The sequence below is a fragment of the Prionailurus viverrinus genome, chromosome D4, assembly GCF_022837055.1.
Source record: "Prionailurus viverrinus isolate Anna chromosome D4, UM_Priviv_1.0, whole genome shotgun sequence".
NCBI classification, from domain to species: Eukaryota; Metazoa; Chordata; class Mammalia; order Carnivora; family Felidae; genus Prionailurus; species Prionailurus viverrinus.
This window is the reverse complement of record NC_062573.1, coordinates 46586672-46600361: the sequence shown is the minus strand read 5'-3', so window position 1 is coordinate 46600361 and position 13690 is coordinate 46586672. Positions and strand designations below refer to the sequence as shown.

Genomic DNA, 13690 nt, shown 5'->3' with positions numbered 1-13690 from the left:
ACAGACTAAACACTGATTCTGTACAAGATGAGTTCTAATATCTCAACCAACAGTGTAATTTTTAAAAATCACTGAAATAAAAATGTGTTATTTTCATAAAGCTAAGTGTAATTCAGCCTACCACAGTCCAACAGCTAGTGTTTCCATGATCTTTTGTTGGGATACTAAAAACATTTTTTTTCCACCCTTTTTGAATTGAATCATTTCGTAATGGGGCAACAGCACAACACAGAGAACGCTAAGAGGACCAAAATGTTTGCAAACAAACTTTCATTATTCTAGTTCAGTTTTTCACAAACATACTGTACATAGTCTTATATGGTATAAAACAAAGGAAAACATCTCTGTCTATTCAATTTAACACAACACCAAAATAAAGCAATTAAGACTTTGGGGAATTCAAAGGTACAAGAAAACAAAAATGGTTATTACTAATTCCTCAGCTTTTTACCGTAAACATTTGTCATTTAACAGACATAGTGTTTGATATGGTTTCTTTTGTACTGCAAATACTTTTGGTCTTTCCTCACTGGAGAACAAAGTGAATTAAATGAACCCCATAGTATCCTCTGAAGGAGATGAGAAGATGAAGCTTCTAGACAAGTCTAGCTTATCTTTAAGAATCTATTGTTTCTGAAATTTTTACAAATAAAAATACTGAATCCTCAACTAATGATGCTTATTTTTGGAAACAATAAATACTGTGAGGTACAATAAATCCTACAGGAATAATAATAACAACAGAAACATATTAACAGTTTCCTTTGGCAAATTTAACGGAAGTGAATGCTGATGTGAACATAGAAAAAATAATTACAAAACATATGAAAAATGGAAACAACATGCAAAGTTAAAACAAAGGGGGGCATTTCTAACTTTTAGACTGATGAGAGAAATGTTTGAGGCCACTAAATGCAGAAAAGAAATACATTCTCTTTTAAATTATTGTGTACTGTTAGACAAAATATTCCTTGTTTATCTGTCCCCCCCCCTCCCACCCCCACCTTAAAAAAAAAGGAAAAAAAAAACAACAAAACACAGTCTGCAGTGCACATCCTAATGGTTTTGGCTGCAGACTGAACTTGAGTAAATATCATCATTTAGTGAGTATGTTGTGGTAGCTGAGGGCTGCCCATGTGGTTAACCAGCTCAGGCAACATGTGTAAACATCGGAAACAAAACAAAACAAAACAAAAAAGGTTTGGAGAATCGCCTCCCCCTCTTTCTCACTCTCAATTGCTTGGTTTCAGGCTTGCTTTCATTTCTCTCTGACAAATCATGTGGGGAAACACAAAACACTCAACAGTGAGAGATCCTATTTTAAACCCCCCTTCGTCTGGCTTTTCAGAAAGGAGTGTTGCTCAATTCAAGTTCAGCACATGTTTTCAAAGCTTCCAAGTACTGCTGCTGTGAAATGTCTTTTGATTTTGTCTATCAGACAGGCCTGAATCATAGGACTACTGCAGAACTTGCAACAAATTACACAGCCATACAACAGACCAACCCAGTTCAGACTTTTGCTTTCTTTTTAAAGGAGAAGGGGTAGGTCCTGCAAATGAGTGTTCAACACTGTTACTGCATTCAGCTTTGTTCCATAGTGAGTAATTTGGGCTTTTGTATCCTGAAATATTATCCTGCCTCTGAAGAATAAATGCCTTGGCTGTTTCACACCACATAATTTTGTTTTCCTTTTATGTAACTTAACATATAAGCAAGAAGGATGCAATGTTGATTCTAATAACATTCGGCACTTGAAAGAATCACCAAGTGTTTTTTTTTTTTTTTTTAAAGCAGTTTTCTGGTGGCCGACAAATTGGCCTGTGGTTATGTTGAGTGACTAATTGTATTTTCTTTCCTGGAAACTTGTGCAAAGTTGGCAGTTTTGTGTTAACACTAATACTTTTGTTTGGCATTTGTGCCCTATACTGACCAGACCATTTTTATACAAGTGAATTTTTTTAAAAAAGACACTTACTTGAAGTATGGCAATAGTTTAAGGATAAAAAAGAAGCATGGATATTACACGTCCCCTTGTAGTGTATGAAAAAAAGTGCATGACTGGGTTTATGTACTAGTACAGGACATTTTAAAAAATCAGATCTGTGCTGTAAAGCATGCCAGCACCTCCTTATCACTCTATCTAGCAGGTAGTAAAAACAAGACCATGGTTTTTTTGTTGTTTTTTTTTTAAAGAAATGTGCATTAATGCTAACATAAATGAAAAGAGCTAGCCAGCAAACTATTTTTTTCCTGCATATCTAACAGCTGGATGTAACTGTAAAAATTAAACAAAAGAGTTAAACAACCATCAATACAATTGCTTTACATCATTGGCCTCTCAAGGCTAAATATTTACAGGTGAATCTGCCATGCTTTAATTGAAGATTCTCTCAAAACCTTAAAGTTCACAAAAGACAACTATTAGAAGTTCCTTTTTTGTTTCTTTTTTCTTTTTTTTTTCCCTTTTATTTTTTTGCAGGCAACAGTCATGGGTACAAGAAACTGTCCCTTTGCAGAGGACTAAGAATTCTTATTCTGTCAGAATTGGGCCGGTTGCACACTTTATGTGTGTGTGTGTATGTGTGTTTTAAGGGTACTTTGTTTTCACCCCCAAATTAAAGATCCCACCCCTTTCCCAAAACTATAAAGGAAAAAGAAAAACAATTTCAAAAGCACCTAGTGTTTATCTTTTTATATCTAAAGAAAAGAAAATGTGTGTGTGTGTGTGTGTGTGTGTGTGTGTATAAGTAGACACAGAGGCGTACATGTGTATACACACACACACACACACACACACACACACACACATACACCCAGGTACACAAGCACACACTGACTATGGCAGTTCAAACATGTAGGCCATCTGGTGAGAGCTGGCATTTGTAGTGTCCATTCTGAGACTAATCTACTGAAGTGAAGGGAATGTTTTTGTGGAGATTAGGGTTCTGACTGTGCCGATTTCGGCTTCGCACAGAGGAGAACATCATATTGCAACCAGGGACTTTGCACTTGTGCATTTCTCGCAAATGCACAGTTTTGTAGTGCACTCTCAGAGTCCCCTTGTTGCTGTACATTTTGTGGCAAATGTTGCACATAATCCCACCATTGCTCCCGGACAAGCTGTTGAACATCAGAGATCCTGAAACTTCAGCCCCTAGACTGCCAGGGAGGGCAGGGGCCTCGGCCTTGTGTGCTGACTCCCCACTGTCACTCGCCCCGTCAATGTCGTCGAGAAGAATACCCTCGTCGCTGCCTGCGTCGGATTCTCGGGAAGAATGGATGCTGCTGCTGGACTGGAGGCTGGAGGTGGTGCTCAGGTCAAGGACCATGTAGTCCTCCGCCATGCCTCTCCCGTACCCGTTCAGGTGGGAGTCTTCAGTCCCTGCGGGAGAGGAGGCGTCTTCCCTGACATCGAGCCCCAAGGGGTGCTGGGCACCATAGATCTTCATCAAAAATTCATCCCGGAGGCCCTTGCTAAGAGAGGGCTGCGCTGAGTCCAGGCCCATGTCATCGAGTTCTTTGGTCAACAGTTTGCGATGCAGGTTTATGTTGGCACTGTGTCTAGGAAAACAAGAGGGAAGGGGGGGGTAGGTGTAGAGGGAGTGGGGAGGGGTGAGAAAAAGGAGAACATTTTAAAATTGATTCAGCTTCCACCAGGCATCAAATAAGCACATTCATTGCTAATTACACCATTATAAAAGCAAACATTTCCCTACATCCTCAGGATTTTGGAGTAAGTGGTAGTGGGGAGTGCAATAAGGGGAACTTTTCATTAACATCATTTTCATAAGAGTAAAATTCTTCAATGGTAGGATGAATGCAAGCCCATGCACCTTTTTCTCAATGACAGTTCTCTTAGCTTTACTAGGTAGCAGCATCAGCTGCAGAGAATCTCATGGCAGAGATTTCAGAATATATTAAATAGGACAAAAGAATGGAAACTTTCTGCTGTCTAAACTGAATAATTTGAATTTACACCTAAAAAAAAAACCCCACAAAGCAAAACAAGCTCTTTTTGTCCTGTAGCACTTTATTTAGAGGTATAAAAAAGATCATTTTTTTAAAAAAGTAAATGGTCTAGATAATTTCGATTTAACTTCAAAAAATAATGAAATCTTTCCCCCTCACCTTCCTACACTTCAAGTTTTATGTAGGAAAAATTTAGTTTTACAGATTAGTAATTTGAAATAGGGTTACAGACTATCATAAGTCCCTTTCCTCAGAATAATGTGGGATCTCAACTTATCTAATAGGAAAATAGACTTAATTTTCAGAAACTGCTGCCTTTTAGAGTTGAACATGCTTTCATCAAGTAATTCGACTTTTAAAATGTAATCCTTTAAAACAAAACCTGAAAAACAGAAATTGTTTTTTAAAATAAAACCCACCCACCATTTAAAACATCACACTTAACAACAGAAAAAAACCAAAGAGACAAAAAAAAAACACCCACACAATAAATACCCCCCAAATTAAGCACAATATACAGTCCCTCTAACAACTGGAATCTGCACTTCTAAGACAAGCAAAACTTTTACTCTACTAAATGCTTTGCTTGTGCAAAAAAAAAGAAAAAATAGGATTTGTCCCACAGCATCCATAGATCCGGATGTCATGATTTACAAAGCCTGATATGTTATTATCTCTCTGAAAACATTGCCTTTGTATTTACACCCCCCATTTATTTTTAAAGTGCCCTTGGGCATATACCTCTCTCCACCTGCAATTCTCACATGTTTGACAAGTACCTAAATTGAAGGCTACCCTTCCAAAAAAAAAAATAAACCAATAAGTAAATACACAGATACATAAAAGCTTCTCGGGAATGGCGGAAGCTCTCCATCTTGAAGAAGTAATTGTGATAATAGAAATGACCTAGAATGGCCAGTATAACATTCAACAGACCTCCTGATTATAATTAAAATGTATGAAAGACCAAAATGAGTCACTCCATTTGGTGACAAGCATGGCTAATTTCTTAGAGATGGTTGAGAGGTATGTGCCTCAGAGACAAGAAAGGTAGGAAAGACTTCTCCACCTTTCCACACAAGACAATATTTAGCACTCTGGGTGTTAAGGGGCAGAGGGGCAGCAGCCCTCTCCACACTGCACTTAGGAAGGCTGAGCTTACCTTGTGATAATAAGATCAGCTTTCTAATCTTTTGCTAAATCGATCACAAAAGAAAGCAAGAATGAGAGACAGAGAAAAAGAGAGAGAAAGAGAGAGAGAGAGAAAACAAATTCACATTCTAGACATCTGGTTTAAAAAAACTTACACAATAAAATAGGGATTTAAAATGTTCTGATCACAAAATCATTTCTGTCATAAGCGATCATCTCATATGCGGTCTTGATGATTTTCAGATCAGCTGTACCATCCAAAAATCATGAATTGAATTGAGATAAACCAAATTCACAGCACCATCATCATCTATAAATGAGTTCTACTCAGATGCATGCAGTGTGCAAATACGTGAGTGATAAACAGAAGCTGTCCCCGCAGTCCCTGCTCTGACACTGTTGCTCCCGTTTCCTTGGTGTCAGATGGCAGATGACTCCAAGTGCAGGGTGCCAAATAAGCAAAGTGCAGGAAATGCCTACCCTGACATGCGGGTGTGACACCCCCCAGAGTTGTAAGAATGTGGAAACAGAGTTACACTACGTAAAATAACCCTGTCGATAAAACAATCTGCCAACCATAAGTGGCCCATGAAATCCTACCCCTGCTTATTATTTTTAACACCCTCCCCACTTTAATTTCACAAGCACACATTTTGCAATGATTGTAATCTAGAACTCTGTTGCTTCTCACACATCTGCAGTTACCACTTCCTAGATTCACTGCTGAGAAAACAGCAGCCAGACACACAGCAGTCACATCCAGACACACTGAATAAGAATAAATGAACATTAACAAAAGGACACACTGATCACCCAGATGGACACTTCTTTCCTAAGATGACTTGTGAATTACACATCTCTACTGATATGTTACCAGGAAGAGAAGTTTCTCTTCATTTCTCACTTACAGCAATAGAAATCTGTAATCTAATTAGATGATGTACCAGCCCTCAATATCTGTCAACCAAACGATGTGCAGAAATGTGTAGACTAGCTCTGGCACTCCGTTCAAGAGTGTCCCTTTTCCGCTGTCAGCAGTACTGTTGGCCTCTGCTAATATAATTACATTGACTTTTATTCAATTAAGAGCTATCCCTTGCTTAAAAAAAAAAGGCTACTTTATCAATTGATTCAGGTGTAATGCAATAATAAAGATGAACTCATGGCAGTGCATTAGCTCTGCTGTTCATAACTTCAGTACATGGGTTCATTCATGGTAGTCGATTTCCATTATGCAACCACAGTTCAAGAGAATTGATTCTTTTATGCTCATTTCTTAATCTATTTCATTTTTGTTTAATAATTGTCCTAAATATCATATGCAAAACACTTGAAGTGGGGATGGGAAGAACAGGGAAGAACAGGCTTTGGAAAGTCTGTTCATTCACTCTCATGATAGTGGGGTTCGAGATTTTCTAACAAACTCACACAGTATTACAAGGGCAGAAAAAGGAAAAGCGAGAGGAGAGAAAGAAGACAGACCTGTTCTTTAGAGAGTACTGATCCTGTCCCTCAAGAGGTTAGGTTCAGTCTCTACAGAGTAGACAAAAGGCAGCTTAACAAAGACCTATTGTTGGACTCTGGAATCAGTCGATCCAAACCATTAATTGTCATAAAACACTGTCCTCATGAGGAGATACAAAGACCTAGGGTTAACAGCAACTTGCAAGTTTATTTGGATCAGCAAAATTAAAAGGGCAAAAAGAAAGGGAAGATGGAAGAGACACAGAAAGAACTCATGCCTACCGATTGTCAGATGAAGAGAACAGGATCCTAAAATGGGAGGAAAGCCAGGAAGTGCTGGAAATAGGAGAAGGACCCCTAGTAGAGGAAGCAGTGTCCAAGGTGTATGTAGTAAGTGGAAGGAGGCATCTACGAAGGAACCAATTTTGTGCTCTCCAGAGACAGAGGTGGTTTTTCTAGAAACAGACTTATTGTGAATATTCATCTCCAGAAACGAGAAATAATCAATCATAAACAAAAATATATATTGTATTAGAACTCGTTATATAAGAACATACAGAGTATAAAAGTTCTTTCTACTTGCTTTGATTAGATAGGGATGCCTATATTCAGATACAAATTCCTCTTACAGAAAAAAAAAAGTCACTGGGATGGAGAGAGAAGATGAGTTCCTAGGTAGAAAGGGTAAGGATCTGGTCTTACTAGGTAGGGATCTGGTATTAATTAATGAGTACAGTAGCACTCACTAAGAGAGGAGTCCAAAATGTAGCCCCAAGATAGTCACTTTCAACAAGAACACAAATTAAATCTCATTCAATCTCCAGTCTCCTGCAGTAAAGGAGAATACTCTGCACATAGGAGACACTTGAAAGTACTTTTATTGGCCTTCAATCAATAATATGCACAAGTCTTAAAGAAGCTTTTCCCAAAATACATTGAGGAAAAGAAAACACAATGATCCCAAGACTGGAAGCACATAACTGAATATTTAAGAAAAGACACTGGTAATACAGCAAAGGGTAATTCTGACCCTATTAATACCACAGTGTGGTACATGGAAATGCTATATAATTAAGACATGAACTAGTCCTATAACTTGGGGTGTGCTTGGAATTACAACAGCTTCCTCTGAATCTCTGTACTCTTTACTATTCCCTCCACACTACGAGTTTACCAAACGCCTTTTGAAAACTAAGATTCTTCTTAAAAGCAAAAAGTAATGAAGCCTTGGGTAGGGGAGGTCATAAAACCAATATTAACTCCTTGACATGCTGAGTGGAAGTGCTGTAACTGGACTAAAGTGGATACCATTCCTTTTCTGTTTCTTTAATAAAAATTTTACTGATGTCAATTATATTTCAATTAAAAAAAAGAACACTACCATGCAACCACCAAAGACACTAAATTCATCAAACACAGTTAAGTAAATGCAAGTGAGAGAAAGTAAGTCTTGCTGGGCATTTCCTTTCTCATGTCCCTCTTGTTCTAATGCCCACTTAATGCAATGTTTGACTCATAAAAATTAAAGTTAAAAACATTTTAAAGAAAAAGTGTTTTGAGGTTTTAACATTGACTTTGATATATAGGGAAATAACTTTAAAAAAAATGTTCATGCCCAAATTAGAAAATCAGAATATAGTAGTCAAAATTGAATATAGTGAATTAAGCCATAGGTTACATGAGAAGTCCAATATCGAATCAGTTTTGAATAGAACCATTTTAAACTTAAACTAAATACTTGATTATTAATTAACTGCAATATTTTAGGTGAAATGGAATTGAGGCTCCATTTCAGATTAGGTTTTGTCTTTATTTTCTTGCTCACCTCTGCCACTCAACACACACACACACACACACACACACACACACACACTCTCTCTCTCTCTCTCTCTCAAATTATACTGTCCAGAATGTCAGTGACGTACACATAACAGATACCATATATATGGTGTGTGTGTGTGTGCGTGAGTGTGTGTGTGTGTGTGTGTGTGTGTGTGTATGTATACTTGTGTATGAATGCATATATGGGGGTAGAGAAGTAAATTTATAACCAATCTGGAAAAACCTAGCTGCCAGATTTGAATGTACTATGGGATATTGAATCAACAATACTCCTGAATAGAAACGTGCATCATCTATCCAAATCCACAGTAATTAAAAATTAAAACCTGTGCCTCTCATTAATTCTTTTCTGACCTGGATTGCTAGGACATTATTTGTTGGATTTAACTCTCCCAAATTTTTGTTTTAATGGTAGGAGGCTTACAGCTCTGTGAATTAAATGACATTTTTGATAGTATACATTTCTGCAAAACTAGTAGCTGTTCTATAGGATATTATTTAAAGATTCTCTCCAGAAGAGCTGAAAACCATCTCTAGTTCACAAACACATACAAAAACTGAATGTAAAATTTTAGTGAATGCTTAAAAAAACCCCAAAAGTAAAGAAGTACATATGAAATGCAAGAAATAAAAGCTAAGCAAATTCTTGCAAATTAAAAGTATGAAATTCAGTCACTTCAATCTCTTTCAATATAAAACAAATCATCCATACTGGTCACGCAGACAGTTCCCTCTACATTCAAATTATTCACTTGAAGATAAGCTCCCACCAAACTCTTTAGGGGTTTAGCTAATTTACTGCACAGATACGGCACGTCTGTTGTAATAACAGGTAGGATGTATTGGGGTCGACCATTTATCAGAATTAGACTTCTTTTCTCAATTCACAGTGAATTATGCTGCCTACATGACTCCCCTCTCTCAGAGCCCGCCATCCCCTCACGGCCCCTAATGTGGCAGGCAAACAAAATTGACAGTCTCATCTTGTCAACAAGGGGTGATTCTCCTGAGAAGCCATTTAACTTTGCCGAGGAAGCAATGTATTAATGTGCATGTCCCAGCAATGTTAATCATCTTCAAGCTTCCGACCTAACTTTGACGTGAACGAAATCACCAAATTTGTTTACTAAATGAATCGTAATATGCTAATAAGAAAGCATGACATATATGGAAAAGCCAAACAGATGGTTTGTTTACTCCACTTTGCAACTTTATAAATGTTGTAACTCTGAAGATGTTAGTGAGAATTATTGGTTTGTTGGCAGAGGCAAATGTGTCTTTCGCATACTAAATCTGGTGCTACAGTTAGAAAACAATTTGTCATTGCTGTGGAATGCATAAAAAATGTTAATGTAGTAATGGCATTTGGGAAGGCAGATTGGTAGATGGAAAATGTGTATGCTGGATGCTCAGGTTAAGTGTAGAACTGATATCCAACAGCCCTGTTCCCTAACCATTTTACTTGTGAGTTGCATCCGACAACATCAAGGCTTCTCCAGGGTGCTGACTGAATTCAATAGGTACCTGTTGCACTCTAACGTGACAGGAGCGTGCTGTATTGTGAAGAGGGTTATGTTTTCACAATATTTGGAAATTTCCTCAATCAGGCAGCTCATATGGTGCTCAGTTTACTACTACTGGTGGGTATGAAAAAGACCATGAACACCGGTATCTTTTAAGGAACTAAATGAAGCTGAGCTATAATTCTGAGTTTTATATATAAATATATTTTTACCTTGGATGAACTAACCCTCAAGTCTTCCAACCCTTGTGTTACAGTCTTTTATAAAGAGCTTAGAAGACATGTGTAAAATAACAGGAATGAATTTGTCTCTTGACACTCAAAACTTTCTGCCATTTAAAAAATAACATGTACAACATGAAACCTCAATTTCTTCTTGAGATCTTTTCCAAAGGAGATACTGCCTAAGACTAAATATTCAAAATGCGTTACATCATTAAAACGGTTAGTTTCAGATCTTTTAAAAAGATAGCACTAGGGATGTATGAGTTCCTCAAGGGAAGGGACAGAATTTCATAGATCATCAGTATTATTATTTAGGTATGGCCTCATCTAGAATTCTATATTGAAAATGAAAGTACTTAAGATACATGAACAAAAAGAATGCACAAATTCTAATTTATGCTTTTGGTTAAATGATGTTAAAACTACCAATGAAAACACGAAAACTTCAGTTAACTAAACCAGCAATACACCTATGATACTAAACATTTCAATTTTTAGAAACATTCAAATTTTTTTTTACCTTTTATTCCACAAGCATAGGGGAAAGCAGAATTTTATATTAAAAAGGTGCTTATTTCTCTCCATATTACGAACCACTCCCCCAACTTCTTAGTCTTACATACTGAGACTACCTCTAATCTTGTGGGATTCCCTGGTGTACCACCATGTAGTGCTGAAATTTTTACCCACCTACAAAAGAGAAATGAGAGAACAAAGTGATCTAAAGAAACCACTGAGTTCATCTTGCTGCCCCAGGATCACTTTGGAGCAAGAAACATTAGCAGCTATCCCAGCCTGGCGCTTATATCTCATTTGAAACATCTCCTCATTCCTGACCAACAAAGAAAATTTCAATAAAGTACTTTTACTGGTTTAACAACAGTGAGCTCCTGGGATTGTCAAAGTGCTAAGCCTTTTCCAAGGAGAGAAAAAATCAGCAGCTCAAATATAATTAACCTTCTATTCTCAACGCAAACTGCCACGCACAGGAGCTCTGCAGTCTATTAGCAAAGTTATAATGGCCAACAGGCAGAAGCAAAATTGGTCAAAAAGTTGGCTGCTGCTGTCATATTTTTGGAATTATGATTAATGGCACTAATAATGTGGATGATTACTGATATGTGTATCTCCAGCAGTTTATCATATCGCTCTGGCTGCCTACGTCCACAATAAACAGGATGCTATCATTTACCTCTTTATTGAAGGCAATCCTTCTCTTGAAGGAGCATATTCTAATTACTTCGTAATGTTTTATGTCTTAAACATTTTGCAGCTCTGGACCTTGCCAACTGCTTCATGTCTACCATTGATTAATTACTGAATGTTTAATCAAAATTTAGAACCTAATGTAGTCATTTATGAGCACACTGCAGTGCCAAAGTAGTTAGGCTTTGCTCCCAAGTTTAGAGAGTGTTGGGTTCAAAATCAAATCCCAGCTATACATGAGGATCCAAGAATTTCACCTTGGGTGCTCTGAGGTTGCCAATTCCATCTCTGCTGATGAATGGAAGGTAATCTAACTACACGGTAAACAGCATCTTTACTTACCCTCTCCCTACTGACTTCCCTCTCCTCTTTCCCTAATTCCCTAATCAACAGAGCACCACCATTGGCTGCTTTGGAGAACAAGAAGGTCCTCGTGAATACCCATCATGAGAACATAGTTTTGAAGTGGTTAAACAAGTGAAAAATAATTTGCTGGGACAAATACATGAGTTTTTTCTTAATGTGGATTTTTTATGGTACTGTCATACAACCATTCACCGTTGAAGTTAAGTGTTTTTTTAATACCATTACTGAACTGCTGAAATGGATGCTAATATAGCTTGGAGTGCTAATGTCAAGTCCTGGTAATAAAAAAGACAGACTGCTGAATGAAATAATTTCAAGTAAAAAATAGAACAAAAGTGCTCTCTCTCTTGCTCTCCACTTTTATTGAATTGGGACTGACTGAGCCAATTGCTTTAGAAGTCTGTAAAACACAATTACTAGTGAGCGAACTGACCCACCAGTGCCCCCTCAGTGACAGAGCAGACTAAAAAGGCAGCAGGGTCAGAGCGGCCCCCCTCAGCTGGCCATCAAAACGAAGAGGCTTCCTTCTGAATGTCTGTTGTTCTCATTGTCCAAATCTGTCTCCTTTTACTTACAAACCCTTGTTATTTCCCATCAATGTGATAAAGTAACTTCATACATTACTTTCCAAGATGAAGATGTCTATTCTGGCTATTAAGGATGATCTGTCTTTTGATATTCTTATTTATGTGGATGTTTATGTATAAACACACATATACATTATGTGGATGCATTTAGATTAGAACGTTAGCATAATTTTTGAATAGCTGGTAATAATTCAGATTGATATATGCTCTAGCAAAATTGAAGCATCACTTATATACGTTCAGCTAGAAACACTTGGCTTTTTCTTTTTCCCAAGGTAAAGTCAAAATAATTAGAGCAAGCAAGAAAAAGAATTAAACTAGAAGTGGGTAACATTTTTCCCCCTAGTTAATAAAAGAAGTAATAAACTCCATAAAGTACTAGAGTTAAGATCACTAACACTTCAGGCATAACAGCTTTTTACCAGGAATTTACAACTCCTGTTTTAATTCAAGCAGCTTGCATTGGGACATAAAATCTAGGTATTTTTTTTTAAAGTGTAGTTTTATGTTAAGTAACTGAAGAAAAATCATCCTTTCCTAAAAAGTATTCTTTCCTCTTCTTCCGCAGCCTGTTTCTTTCTCACACATGCATGTGCGCGCGCGCGCGCACACACACACACACACACACACACACACACACACACACACACACCTTGGCACTCAAGAATCAAAGTTACTAAATCCCTTTTTTATGACATTGTAATTTTTTGGCAAGTGTAAACTCCTTTCATATTCTGCCACGTTCGTTTATTTGAAGCTTGTGGGAGTCTTGCAGCAAAAACATTAAATTATTTAAATTATTTCTGAAGCTTTTAAAAGAAGAAAAATGCTTTCTAGCCAAAACTTCACTAAGAAATTTCAATACAGAAAGGAAAGTCTCCCTTCCTCTTAGCACAACAAATGATCACTCATAGTGAGAGATAGCTGGTAAGAAGGCTTTCACCTGAAAGAGAACCACCCTCATCAGTACCGATATGATCAACTGCTAATGTATGTGTGCAGTCTTACAATCTGCTTTCAGTGAGAATGGCCTATGTTTTGTAAGGAAAGATTATCTACAAAACAAGTATCTCGAATAATTATGTACAAGAATATTTATGACCAGTAAAGTCTCTCAGGGTGTCAAATAGATGGTGGCAGACCCAAGAGAGGAAGAAATCAGGAAGATGACCCTTTCCAAGTGCTGCCATCATGAAAAATACTGCCTGTGCACTCAGTATGTGCATTCTGTTCTAAGTGCAATTTTTGCCTGAATTTTCAAGATAATGTCGGCAAGAGTAATAGCTTGTTCCTTTTAAGGGAAATAAGGAGTATGTAGGAAGCATGTCTGTGTTGCAGCTATGTGTGTAGGAAGCTG

The 13690-nt window shown here is 37.4% G+C and overlaps 1 protein-coding gene across 11 annotated transcripts in view; it reads right to left on the bottom strand.

Moving 5' to 3' along the window:
- Positions 1-2771: 2771 nt before the first annotated feature.
- BNC2 (basonuclin 2) overlaps positions 2772-13690 on the bottom strand; it is a 428416-nt gene continuing 417497 nt past the window's right edge. For 9 of the 11 annotated variants that reach the window (XM_047831334.1, XM_047831336.1, XM_047831337.1 and 6 more), the window contains one exon: positions 2772-3561. In XM_047831334.1, the coding sequence (XP_047687290.1) occupies positions 2901-3561 (661 nt within the window). In that variant the 3' untranslated portion in view covers positions 2772-2900. Of the gene's footprint in view, positions 3562-5131; positions 5166-13690 lie in introns of all 11 variants that reach the window. The other 2 variants (XM_047831342.1, XM_047831345.1) reach the window with 2 other exon arrangements.